Source organism: Montipora capricornis, unplaced genomic scaffold (assembly GCF_036669925.1).
Source record: "Montipora capricornis isolate CH-2021 unplaced genomic scaffold, ASM3666992v2 scaffold_505, whole genome shotgun sequence".
Lineage (NCBI taxonomy): Eukaryota > Metazoa > Cnidaria > Anthozoa > Scleractinia > Acroporidae > Montipora > Montipora capricornis.
In genome coordinates this window covers 167,765-182,500 of record NW_027180245.1, presented here as the reverse complement: position 1 = coordinate 182,500, position 14,736 = coordinate 167,765, and the positions used below count along the sequence as shown (strand labels likewise).

The following is a 14,736-nucleotide window of genomic DNA, read 5'->3' as shown; positions in this document are numbered from 1 at the left end:
TCTCCCTCAGTCAAGAGAAAAGCTCTGGGGTCGAGATTGCATGCGCCTAAGGTACCACGCCTTTTGCAGTGCGTCTCCCTGTTTAAACTGGGCACAGCATTGAGTTAGTCGCATTCGTCTATACGTTAAAAACGTGCAAAAAAGGTGAAATTCCTTTAATTAAGGTTGCGTTTGAATACGAAATTACAAACTGTTTTTAGTCTTCTCGTAAAACAGTGAAAAAATTTCAAATACCTTTGAAGGCTTTGAGATCCACTGATCGTTGATGGAAGTTGTATCCTATCTTTGCTTATAAAGCTTCTTTTTGCTGTCCCCTTTAAGGAACAAGGGAGGGGAAAACTGTGACAGAAGGTGAAGAATGGCACAAAGTGTTTTTGAATCGCTTAAAGAAGCTCTGCATATGCTGTTACCAAAACCGAAATGAACCGAGTCAGGTTCCTCAAGTCTTCAGCCAGGAGCATAAAGCCGAAGGCAGCAAGGTACGCCCAAGGTAGATTGGGGTCAACCGTTTTTCTTTTTCCTGTTCTATTGGGAAAAAACCGTTTTCGGTTGGTTTAGTTGATGAACTTTTTCAACCGGAATCAAACTACAGTCCCGGACAAAATTGTTGAAACACTTTACAATTTCTTGCCCTCCCACAATGTTGTTTTGGCAATTGGGCTGAGAAACTCGCGTTAAAACAACATTGTGAGGGGAGAGTGAGCTGCGAAAGCTTCAGGTCTGTATAGTCGTGTACTGTTCCAACGAATTTTGTCACGGACTGTATTTGTGAGGAATTTAAACTATTTATAGGACGTGCTGACAGGGTCATAAGTGACACAACTTTACAGTCGCCTTTATAACCGGTACGATAGTGCTGTTTAACGTTTTTATTCGTAACTGAGTTTGATGTACAGTGTTCGAATTTCTTTTGTTATATATCCACAATGATAAAATAAGCGAAATTGTTTAGATTTAGCTAAGAAGAGAGTCATGATCTGAAATATGGTTTTTCTTGCTGCCATTGATAGCGTGACAAGGGCACGAGCGTATTTGTTTTATCTCGCATTCAAAGGTTTTCTCTTCGTAAAGTAGCTAAAACGCGCTACATTTTTCCTAAAAGCGATTGGAGATTAATCAGTGACGATTTTCCTGGAAAGAAAAGCACATACAAAGGTTTAACAGTTAAGAGAAAACCTATCCAGCCATTGTTTAACAGAGGACGCCCATGGAAGTTATGTTATAGAAGGCAAGGGAGGCGGGGTTTCTACAATTGCTGTATCTGTGAGAAAAGTTCGTCCTTTCCAACTTCTAAAGGATATTACTGCCTACAATCAACAAAAAAGGACTTTCGACTTCTTGGATGTGCGAAACAGATTAAGATTTGCGCTAAAAATGAGATGACAACATACTGAATATATGTGGACGAAGGATATTGCCTTTTACCTTGATGTAGCTTCCCTCAGGAGGTCGTATAAAATACTAACTGATGCGGTATTTTACATAAAATGACGAGGTATCGCCAACTGTCAAATATTGTTACGGCTTAAAATTAGTTTGCACATATATGTATTACCCGGCCCAATGTTACGCGAGTAAGACTTCGTAAGACCCGGGAAATGTAAAAGAATACTTTTTATGTTAGTACAGTTATTTTTTTATAACTTTTCGACAATTTCTGTCGGTGAGAGACATGGAAATACAGGAAACACAAGTTATAGTTATGAAGAACACTAATTTTGCACAAGGATAGAAACTTATGACACGTGATGTAAAAGCTTGTTTACTTTAGTTCATTGCGTGAGCAACTTTGTACCAAAATGGTGACACGCAGTTTGAAAACGTTACTGTATTAGACGGTTTCTACTGACTGTTTTTTCATAACAACGCCATTGTAGGCTAATTTGATATCGCTTAACAATTTTTCGAGTCGAATTTCGCTAGACAAAACCAACAAGAGAAGAAAACAACGACATTGTGTTAGTGTGCACGAGTCACCACTGTATCAATTAAATTTAGCAGGATCCTTTTTCTCAGTGCAGTGACAACGTCACCATGCACATTTGCCTCAAAAATGGCTATTTTCTCTACTATAGTGTCCAAAACAATCGATTCACCTTCTGTGTTCACTGCCCTTTCTGACTGTTTTATCGTCGTGGTTCAATTGTGCATATTTCTCACCAAAAAAGCTTTCTTAAAAATGGTGACTCGTTGGTGACTCGTTGAATTACAGATGCACGCTAATTAACTTTGTGAGAAGATCAAGGCCGAATAAAACGGGAGCATGGGGAAATACACTGTTGTTCTTTTTCGGGAATTTGTGCCGCATGAAATGAATGAAAAGACTTTCGACCAGCGAACGCTCATCTAACAAAGGTGAACTCTTCCTTGCTGGTGCAAAATATTGGAGAATCGGGTTAAAAGTCAATATCCCGTGCGGAATGTTATTTGAGTGTAGGTAAATGAACTTTGTGACCTTCCAAAAGAAGTGAAAAATCGTGCCGTGCGTTAATTTAGGGACACCAACGAACGTCATTTGAGAGAATCACTTCATCGCTGTCAGTACTTACAGTATCAACCAAAGCGATCGTGGTCGTACCAGGATTACAAAAAGGTTGGAAAACAGAGTTTAGAGGAGTTATAAAGTGTTTTGCCGCAACCAGCAACTCCAGTTACCAAGATATTACGATTTTTTCCTTCACGCAATAAAACTCGAACGGCCTCTGCAAATTCATCCTAGTTAAGGTCGTTCCTAAGCAGAACATGCTCAGCCACAGTCAACCTTCTATGAATAGGCTTTCTTTTTTGAACGAGAAACAACCAACCAAATTCAAACAAACCTGAACATGATGTATGTTTGCATTTCCTGTCGAATTTATCACAAATATGGCGCAACATCTCACTCTAGGCCGCTATAAATCAAGGGTTTCCTTCTCCTAAAATGTAGCATATTTCCCGCCAATTCATTTCATGACTGAAATTCCTCAAAAATACAGTCCCGGACAAAATTGTTGAAACACTTTACAATTTCTTGCCCTCCCACAATGTTGTTTTGGCAATTGGGCTGAGAAACTCGCGTTAAAACAACATTGTGAGGGGAGAGTGAGCTGCGAAAGCTTCAGGTCTGTATAGTCGTGTACTGTTCCAACGAATTATGTCACGGACTGTATTTGTGAGGAATTTAAACTATTTATAGGACTTGCTGACAGGGTCATAAGTGACACAACTTTACAGTCGCCTTTATAACCGGTACGATAGTGCTGTTTAACGTTTTTATTCGTAACTGAGTTTGATGTACAGTGTTCGAATTTCTTTTGTTATATATCCACAATGATAAAATAAGCGAAATTGTTTAGATTTAGCTAAGAAGAGAGTCATGATCTGAAATATGGTTTTTCTTGCTGCCATTGATAGCGTGACAAGGGCACGAGCGTATTTGTTTTATCTCGCATTCAAAGGTTTTCTCTTCGTAAAGTAGCTAAAACGCGCTACATTTTTCCTAAAAGCGATTGGAGATTAATCAGTGACGATTTTCCTGGAAAGAAAAGCACATACAAAGGTTTAACAGTTAAGAGAAAACCTATCCAGCCATTGTTTAACAGAGGACGCCCATGGAAGTTATGTTATAGAAGGCAAGGGAGGCGGGGTTTCTACAATTGCTGTATCTGTGAGAAAAGTTCGTCCTTTCCAACTTCTAAAGGATATTACTGCCTACAATCAACAAAAAAGGACTTTCGACTTCTTGGATGTGCGAAACAGATTAAGATTTGCGCTAAAAATGAGATGACAACATACTGAATATATGTGGACGAAGGATATTGCCTTTTACCTTGATGTAGCTTCCCTCAGGAGGTCGTATAAAATACTAACTGATGCGGTATTTTACATAAAATGACGAGGTATCGCCAACTGTCAAATATTGTTACGGCTTAAAATTAGTTTGCACATATATGTATTACCCGGCCCAATGTTACGCGAGTAAGACTTCGTAAGACCCGGGAAATGTAAAAGAATACTTTTTATGTTAGTACAGTTATTTTTTTTATAACTTTTCGACAATTTCTGTCGGTGAGAGACATGGAAATACAGGAAACACAAGTTATAGTTATGAAGAACACTAATTTTGCACAAGGATAGAAACTTATGACACGTGATGTAAAAGCTTGTTTACTTTAGTTCATTGCGTGAGCAACTTTGTACCAAAATGGTGACACGCAGTTTGAAAACGTTACTGTATTAGACGGTTTCTACTGACTGTTTTTTCATAACAACGCCATTGTAGGCTAATTTGATATCGCTTAACAATTTTTCGAGTCGAATTTCGCTAGACAAAACCAACAAGAGAAGAAAACAACGACATTGTGTTAGTGTGCACGAGTCACCACTGTATCAATTAAATTTAGCAGGATCCTTTTTCTCAGTGCAGTGACAACGTCACCATGCACATTTGCCTCAAAAATGGCTATTTTCTCTACTATAGTGTCCAAAACAATCGATTCACCTTCTGTGTTCACTGCCCTTTCTGACTGTTTTATCGTCGTGGTTCAATTGTGCATATTTCTCACCAAAAAAGCTTTCTTAAAAATGGTGACTCGTTGGTGACTCGTTGAATTACAGATGCACGCTAATTAACTTTGTGAGAAGATCAAGGCCGAATAAAACGGGAGCATGGGGAAATACACTGTTGTTCTTTTTCGGGAATTTGTGCCGCATGAAATGAATGAAAAGACTTTCGACCAGCGAACGCTCATCTAACAAAGGTGAACTCTTCCTTGCTGGTGCAAAATATTGGAGAATCGGGTTAAAAGTCAATATCCCGTGCGGAATGTTATTTGAGTGTAGGTAAATGAACTTTGTGACCTTCCAAAAGAAGTGAAAAATCGTGCCGTGCGTTAATTTAGGGACACCAACGAACGTCATTTGAGAGAATCACTTCATCGCTGTCAGTACTTACAGTATCAACCAAAGCGATCGTGGTCGTACCAGGATTACAAAAAGGTTGGAAAACAGAGTTTAGAGGAGTTATAAAGTGTTTTGCCGCAACCAGCAACTCCAGTTACCAAGATATTACGATTTTTTCCTTCACGCAATAAAACTCGAACGGCCTCTGCAAATTCATCCTAGTTAAGGTCGTTCCTAAGCAGAACATGCTCAGCCACAGTCAACCTTCTATGAATAGGCTTTCTTTTTTGAACGAGAAACAACCAACCAAATTCAAACAAACCTGAACATGATGTATGTTTGCATTTCCTGTCGAATTTATCACAAATATGGCGCAACATCTCACTCTAGGCCGCTATAAATCAAGGGTTTCCTTCTCCTAAAATGTAGCATATTTCCCGCCAATTCTTTTCATGACTGAAATTCCTCAAAAATACAGTCCCGGTCCAAATTGTTGAAACACTTTACAATTTCTTGCCCTCCCACAATGTTGTTTTGGCAATTGGGCTGAGAAACTCGCGTTAAAACAACATTGTGAGGGGAGAGTGAGCTGCGAAAGCTTCAGGTCTGTATAGTCGTGTACTGTTCCAACGAATTTTGTCACGGACTGTATTTGTGAGGAATTTAAACTATTTATAGGACTTGCTGACAGGGTCATAAGTGACACAACTTTACAGTCGCCTTTATAACCGGTACGATAGTGCTGTTTAACGTTTTTATTCGTAACTGAGTTTGATGTACAGTGTTCGCATTTCTTTTGTTATATATCCGCAATGATAAAACAAGCGAAATTGTTTAGATTTAGCTAAGAAGAGAGTCATGATCTAAAATGTGGTTTTTCTTGCTGCCATTGATAGCGTGACAAGGGCACGAGCGTATTTGTTTTATCTCGCATTCAAAGGTTTTCTCTTCGTAAAGTAGCTAAAACGCGCTACATTTTTCCTAAAAGCGATTGGAGATTAATCAGTGACGATTTTCCTGGAAAGAAAAGCACATACAAAGGTTTAACAGTTAAGAGAAAACCTATCCAGCCATTGTTTAACAGAGGACGCCCATGGAAGTTATGTTATAGAAGGCAAGGGAGGCGGGGTTTCTACAATTGCTGTATCTGTGAGAAAAGTTCGTCCTTTCCAACTTCTAAAGGATATTACTGCCTACAATCAACAAAAAAGGACTTTCGACTTCTTGGATGTGCGAAACAGATTAAGATTTGCGCTAAAAATGAGATGACAACATACTGAATATATGTGGACGAAGGATATTGCCTTTTACCTTGATGTAGCTTCCCTTAGGAGGTCGTATAAAATACTAACTGATGCGGTATTTTACATAAAATGACGAGGTATCGCCAACTGTCAAATATTGTTACGGCTTAAAATTAGTTTGCACATATATGTATTACCCGGCCCAATGTTACGCGAGTAAGACTTCGTAAGACCCGGGAAATGTAAAAGAATACTTTTTATGTTAGTACAGTTATTTTTTTTATAACTTTTCGACAATTTCTGTCGGTGAGAGACATGGAAATACAGGAAACACAAGTTATAGTTATGAAGAACACTAATTTTGCACAAGGATAGAAACTTATGACACGTGATGTAAAAGCTTGTTTACTTTAGTTCATTGCGTGAGCAACTTTGTACCAAAATGGTGACACGCAGTTTGAAAACGTTACTGTATTAGACGGTTTCTACTGACTGTTTTTTCATAACAACGCCATTGTAGGCTAATTTGATATCGCTTAACAATTTTTCGAGTCGAATTTCGCTAGACAAAACCAACAAGAGAAGAAAACAACGACATTGTGTTAGTGTGCACGAGTCACCACTGTATCAATTAAATTTAGCAGGATCCTTTTTCTCAGTGCAGTGACAACGTCACCATGCACATTTGCCTCAAAAATGGCTATTTTCTCTACTATAGTGTCCAAAACAATCGATTCACCTTCTGTGTTCACTGCCCTTTCTGACTGTTTTATCGTCGTGGTTCAATTGTGCATATTTCTCACCAAAAAAGCTTTCTTAAAAATGGTGACTCGTTGGTGACTCGTTGAATTACAGATGCACGCTAATTAACTTTGTGAGAAGATCAAGGCCGAATAAAACGGGAGCATGGGGAAATACACTGTTGTTCTTTTTCGGGAATTTGTGCCGCATGAAATGAATGAAAAGACTTTCGACCAGCGAACGCTCATCTAACAAAGGTGAACTCTTCCTTGCTGGTGCAAAATATTGGAGAATCGGGTTAAAAGTCAATATCCCGTGCGGAATGTTATTTGAGTGTAGGTAAATGAACTTTGTGACCTTCCAAAAGAAGTGAAAAATCGTGCCGTGCGTTAATTTAGGGACACCAACGAACTTCATTTGAGAGAATCACTTCATCGCTGTCAGTACTTACAGTATCAACCAAAGCGATCGTGGTCGTACCAGGATTACAAAAAGGTTGGAAAACAGAGTTTAGAGGAGTTATAAAGTGTTTTGCCGCAACCAGCAACTCCAGTTACCAAGATATTACGATTTTTTCCTTCACGCAATAAAACTCGAACGGCCTCTGCAAATTCATCCTAGTTAAGGTCGTTCCTAAGCAGAACATGCTCAGCCACAGTCAACCTTCTATGAATAGGCTTTCTTTTTTGAACGAGAAACAACCAACCAAATTCAAACAAACCTGAACATGATGTATGTTTGCATTTCCTGTCGAATTTATCACAAATATGGCGCAACATCTCACTCTAGGCCGCTATAAATCAAGGGTTTCCTTCTCCTAAAATGTAGCATATTTCCCGCCAATTCTTTTCATGACTGAAATTCCTCAAAAATACAGTCCCGGTCCAAATTGTTGAAACACTTTACAATTTCTTGCCCTCCCACAATGTTGTTTTGGCAATTGGGCTGAGAAACTCGCGTTAAAACAACATTGTGAGGGGAGAGTGAGCTGCGAAAGCTTCAGGTCTGTATAGTCGTGTACTGTTCCAACGAATTTTGTCACGGACTGTATTTGTGAGGAATTTAAACTATTTATAGGACGTGCTGACAGGGTCATAAGTGACACAACTTTACAGTCGCCTTTATAACCGGTACGATAGTGCTGTTTAACGTTTTTATTCGTAACTGAGTTTGATGTACAGTGTTCGAATTTCTTTTGTTATATATCCACAATGATAAAATAAGCGAAATTGTTTAGATTTAGCTAAGAAGAGAGTCATGATCTGAAATATGGTTTTTCTTGCTGCCATTGATAGCGTGACAAGGGCACGAGCGTATTTGTTTTATCTCGCATTCAAAGGTTTTCTCTTCGTAAAGTAGCTAAAACGCGCTACATTTTTCCTAAAAGCGATTGGAGATTAATCAGTGACGATTTTCCTGGAAAGAAAAGCACATACAAAGGTTTAACAGTTAAGAGAAAACCTATCCAGCCATTGTTTAACAGAGGACGCCCATGGAAGTTATGTTATAGAAGGCAAGGGAGGCGGGGTTTCTACAATTGCTGTATCTGTGAGAAAAGTTCGTCCTTTCCAACTTCTAAAGGATATTACTGCCTACAATCAACAAAAAAGGACTTTCGACTTCTTGGATGTGCGAAACAGATTAAGATTTGCGCTAAAAATGAGATGACAACATACTGAATATATGTGGACGAAGGATATTGCCTTTTACCTTGATGTAGCTTCCCTCAGGAGGTCGTATAAAATACTAACTGATGCGGTATTTTACATAAAATGACGAGGTATCGCCAACTGTCAAATATTGTTACGGCTTAAAATTAGTTTGCACATATATGTATTACCCGGCCCAATGTTACGCGAGTAAGACTTCGTAAGACCCGGGAAATGTAAAAGAATACTTTTTATGTTAGTACAGTTATTTTTTTTATAACTTTTCGACAATTTCTGTCGGTGAGAGACATGGAAATACAGGAAACACAAGTTATAGTTATGAAGAACACTAATTTTGCACAAGGATAGAAACTTATGACACGTGATGTAAAAGCTTGTTTACTTTAGTTCATTGCGTGAGCAACTTTGTACCAAAATGGTGACACGCAGTTTGAAAACGTTACTGTATTAGACGGTTTCTACTGACTGTTTTTTCATAACAACGCCATTGTAGGCTAATTTGATATCGCTTAACAATTTTTCGAGTCGAATTTCGCTAGACAAAACCAACAAGAGAAGAAAACAACGACATTGTGTTAGTGTGCACGAGTCACCACTGTATCAATTAAATTTAGCAGGATCCTTTTTCTCAGTGCAGTGACAACGTCACCATGCACATTTGCCTCAAAAATGGCTATTTTCTCTACTATAGTGTCCAAAACAATCGATTCACCTTCTGTGTTCACTGCCCTTTCTGACTGTTTTATCGTCGTGGTTCAATTGTGCATATTTCTCACCAAAAAAGCTTTCTTAAAAATGGTGACTCGTTGGTGACTCGTTGAATTACAGATGCACGCTAATTAACTTTGTGAGAAGATCAAGGCCGAATAAAACGGGAGCATGGGGAAATACACTGTTGTTCTTTTTCGGGAATTTGTGCCGCATGAAATGAATGAAAAGACTTTCGACCAGCGAACGCTCATCTAACAAAGGTGAACTCTTCCTTGCTGGTGCAAAATATTGGAGAATCGGGTTAAAAGTCAATATCCCGTGCGGAATGTTATTTGAGTGTAGGTAAATGAACTTTGTGACCTTCCAAAAGAAGTGAAAAATCGTGCCGTGCGTTAATTTAGGGACACCAACGAACTTCATTTGAGAGAATCACTTCATCGCTGTCAGTACTTACAGTATCAACCAAAGCGATCGTGGTCGTACCAGGATTACAAAAAGGTTGGAAAACAGAGTTTAGAGGAGTTATAAAGTGTTTTGCCGCAACCAGCAACTCCAGTTACCAAGATATTACGATTTTTTCCTTCACGCAATAAAACTCGAACGGCCTCTGCAAATTCATCCTAGTTAAGGTCGTTCCTAAGCAGAACATGCTCAGCCACAGTCAACCTTCTATGAATAGGCTTTCTTTTTTGAACGAGAAACAACCAACCAAATTCAAACAAACCTGAACATGATGTATGTTTGCATTTCCTGTCGAATTTATCACAAATATGGCGCAACATCTCACTCTAGGCCGCTATAAATCAAGGGTTTCCTTCTCCTAAAATGTAGCATATTTCCCGCCAATTCTTTTCATGACTGAAATTCCTCAAAAATACAGTCCCGGTCCAAATTGTTGAAACACTTTACAATTTCTTGCCCTCCCACAATGTTGTTTTGGCAATTGGGCTGAGAAACTCGCGTTAAAACAACATTGTGAGGGGAGAGTGAGCTGCGAAAGCTTCAGGTCTGTATAGTCGTGTACTGTTCCAACGAATTTTGTCACGGACTGTATTTGTGAGGAATTTAAACTATTTATAGGACGTGCTGACAGGGTCATAAGTGACACAACTTTACAGTCGCCTTTATAACCGGTACGATAGTGCTGTTTAACGTTTTTATTCGTAACTGAGTTTGATGTACAGTGTTCGAATTTCTTTTGTTATATATCCACAATGATAAAATAAGCGAAATTGTTTAGATTTAGCTAAGAAGAGAGTCATGATCTGAAATATGGTTTTTCTTGCTGCCATTGATAGCGTGACAAGGGCACGAGCGTATTTGTTTTATCTCGCATTCAAAGGTTTTCTCTTCGTAAAGTAGCTAAAACGCGCTACATTTTTCCTAAAAGCGATTGGAGATTAATCAGTGACGATTTTCCTGGAAAGAAAAGCACATACAAAGGTTTAACAGTTAAGAGAAAACCTATCCAGCCATTGTTTAACAGAGGACGCCCATGGAAGTTATGTTATAGAAGGCAAGGGAGGCGGGGTTTCTACAATTGCTGTATCTGTGAGAAAAGTTCGTCCTTTCCAACTTCTAAAGGATATTACTGCCTACAATCAACAAAAAAGGACTTTCGACTTCTTGGATGTGCGAAACAGATTAAGATTTGCGCTAAAAATGAGATGACAACATACTGAATATATGTGGACGAAGGATATTGCCTTTTACCTTGATGTAGCTTCCCTCAGGAGGTCGTATAAAATACTAACTGATGCGGTATTTTACATAAAATGACGAGGTATCGCCAACTGTCAAATATTGTTACGGCTTAAAATTAGTTTGCACATATATGTATTACCCGGCCCAATGTTACGCGAGTAAGACTTCGTAAGACCCGGGAAATGTAAAAGAATACTTTTTATGTTAGTACAGTTATTTTTTTTAGAACTTTTCGACAATTTCTGTCGGTGAGAGACATGGAAATACAGGAAACACAAGTTATAGTTATGAAGAACACTAATTTTGCACAAGGATAGAAACTTATGACACGTGATGTAAAAGCTTGTTTACTTTAGTTCATTGCGTGAGCAACTTTGTACCAAAATGGTGACACGCAGTTTGAAAACGTTACTGTATTAGACGGTTTCTACTGACTGTTTTTTCATAACAACGCCATTGTAGGCTAATTTGATATCGCTTAACAATTTTTCGAGTCGAATTTCGCTAGACAAAACCAACAAGAGAAGAAAACAACGACATTGTGTTAGTGTGCACGAGTCACCACTGTATCAATTAAATTTAGCAGGATCCTTTTTCTCAGTGCAGTGACAACGTCACCATGCACATTTGCCTCAAAAATGGCTATTTTCTCTACTATAGTGTCCAAAACAATCGATTCACCTTCTGTGTTCACTGCCCTTTCTGACTGTTTTATCGTCGTGGTTCAATTGTGCATATTTCTCACCAAAAAAGCTTTCTTAAAAATGGTGACTCGTTGGTGACTCGTTGAATTACAGATGCACGCTAATTAACTTTGTGAGAAGATCAAGGCCGAATAAAACGGGAGCATGGGGAAATACACTGTTGTTCTTTTTCGGGAATTTGTGCCGCATGAAATGAATGAAAAGACTTTCGACCAGCGAACGCTCATCTAACAAAGGTGAACTCTTCCTTGCTGGTGCAAAATATTGGAGAATCGGGTTAAAAGTCAATATCCCGTGCGGAATGTTATTTGAGTGTAGGTAAATGAACTTTGTGACCTTCCAAAAGAAGTGAAAAATCGTGCCGTGCGTTAATTTAGGGACACCAACGAACTTCATTTGAGAGAATCACTTCATCGCTGTCAGTACTTACAGTATCAACCAAAGCGATCGTGGTCGTACCAGGATTACAAAAAGGTTGGAAAACAGAGTTTAGAGGAGTTATAAAGTGTTTTGCCGCAACCAGCAACTCCAGTTACCAAGATATTACGATTTTTTCCTTCACGCAATAAAACTCGAACGGCCTCTGCAAATTCATCCTAGTTAAGGTCGTTCCTAAGCAGAACATGCTCAGCCACAGTCAACCTTCTATGAATAGGCTTTCTTTTTTGAACGAGAAACAACCAACCAAATTCAAACAAACCTGAACATGATGTATGTTTGCATTTCCTGTCGAATTTATCACAAATATGGCGCAACATCTCACTCTAGGCCGCTATAAATCAAGGGTTTCCTTCTCCTAAAATGTAGCATATTTCCCGCCAATTCTTTTCATGACTGAAATTCCTCAAAAATACAGTCCCGGTCCAAATTGTTGAAACACTTTACAATTTCTTGCCCTCCCACAATGTTGTTTTGGCAATTGGGCTGAGAAACTCGCGTTAAAACAACATTGTGAGGGGAGAGTGAGCTGCGAAAGCTTCAGGTCTGTATAGTCGTGTACTGTTCCAACGAATTTTGTCACGGACTGTATTTGTGAGGAATTTAAACTATTTATAGGACGTGCTGACAGGGTCATAAGTGACACAACTTTACAGTCGCCTTTATAACCGGTACGATAGTGCTGTTTAACGTTTTTATTCGTAACTGAGTTTGATGTACAGTGTTCGAATTTCTTTTGTTATATATCCACAATGATAAAATAAGCGAAATTGTTTAGATTTAGCTAAGAAGAGAGTCATGATCTGAAATATGGTTTTTCTTGCTGCCATTGATAGCGTGACAAGGGCACGAGCGTATTTGTTTTATCTCGCATTCAAAGGTTTTCTCTTCGTAAAGTAGCTAAAACGCGCTACATTTTTCCTAAAAGCGATTGGAGATTAATCAGTGACGATTTTCCTGGAAAGAAAAGCACATACAAAGGTTTAACAGTTAAGAGAAAACCTATCCAGCCATTGTTTAACAGAGGACGCCCATGGAAGTTATGTTATAGAAGGCAAGGGAGGCGGGGTTTCTACAATTGCTGTATCTGTGAGAAAAGTTCGTCCTTTCCAACTTCTAAAGGATATTACTGCCTACAATCAACAAAAAAGGACTTTCGACTTCTTGGATGTGCGAAACAGATTAAGATTTGCGCTAAAAATGAGATGACAACATACTGAATATATGTGGACGAAGGATATTGCCTTTTACCTTGATGTAGCTTCCCTCAGGAGGTCGTATAAAATACTAACTGATGCGGTATTTTACATAAAATGACGAGGTATCGCCAACTGTCAAATATTGTTACGGCTTAAAATTAGTTTGCACATATATGTATTACCCGGCCCAATGTTACGCGAGTAAGACTTCGTAAGACCCGGGAAATGTAAAAGAATACTTTTTATGTTAGTACAGTTATTTTTTTTATAACTTTTCGACAATTTCTGTCGGTGAGAGACATGGAAATACAGGAAACACAAGTTATAGTTATGAAGAACACTAATTTTGCACAAGGATAGAAACTTATGACACGTGATGTAAAAGCTTGTTTACTTTAGTTCATTGCGTGAGCAACTTTGTACCAAAATGGTGACACGCAGTTTGAAAACGTTACTGTATTAGACGGTTTCTACTGACTGTTTTTTCATAACAACGCCATTGTAGGCTAATTTGATATCGCTTAACAATTTTTCGAGTCGAATTTCGCTAGACAAAACCAACAAGAGAAGAAAACAACGACATTGTGTTAGTGTGCACGAGTCACCACTGTATCAATTAAATTTAGCAGGATCCTTTTTCTCAGTGCAGTGACAACGTCACCATGCACATTTGCCTCAAAAATGGCTATTTTCTCTACTATAGTGTCCAAAACAATCGATTCACCTTCTGTGTTCACTGCCCTTTCTGACTGTTTTATCGTCGTGGTTCAATTGTGCATATTTCTCACCAAAAAAGCTTTCTTAAAAATGGTGACTCGTTGGTGACTCGTTGAATTACAGATGCACGCTAATTAACTTTGTGAGAAGATCAAGGCCGAATAAAACGGGAGCATGGGGAAATACACTGTTGTTCTTTTTCGGGAATTTGTGCCGCATGAAATGAATGAAAAGACTTTCGACCAGCGAACGCTCATCTAACAAAGGTGAACTCTTCCTTGCTGGTGCAAAATATTGGAGAATCGGGTTAAAAGTCAATATCCCGTGCGGAATGTTATTTGAGTGTAGGTAAATGAACTTTGTGACCTTCAAAAAGAAGTGAAAACTCGTGCCGTGCGATAATTTAGGGACATCAACGAACATCATTTGAGAGAATCAATTCATCGCTGTCAGTACTTACAGTATCAACCAAAGCGATCGTGGTCGTACCAGGATTACAAAAAGGTTGGAAAACAGAGTTTAGAGGAGTTATAAAGTGTTTTGCCGCAACCAGCAACTCCAGTTACCAAGATATTACGATTTTTTCCTTCACGCAATAAAACTCGAACGGCCTCTGCAAATTCATCCTAGTTAAGGTCGTTCCTAAGCAGAACATGCTCAGCCACAGTCAACCTTCTATGAATAGGCTTTCTTTTTTGAACGAGAAACAACCAACCAAATTCAAACA

At 38.7% G+C, this 14,736-nt stretch overlaps 1 protein-coding gene across 1 annotated transcript in view; it reads left to right on the top strand.

Annotated features, from left to right (window-relative positions):
* Positions 1–14,736, top strand: part of LOC138036835 (uncharacterized) — a 104,912-nt gene that overhangs the window by 60,761 nt on the left and 29,415 nt on the right. Inside the window, exon 10 of the mRNA XM_068882905.1 lies at positions 322–479. Within this exon, the coding sequence (XP_068739006.1) occupies positions 322–479 (158 nt within the window). The remainder of the gene's footprint in view (positions 1–321; positions 480–14,736) is intronic.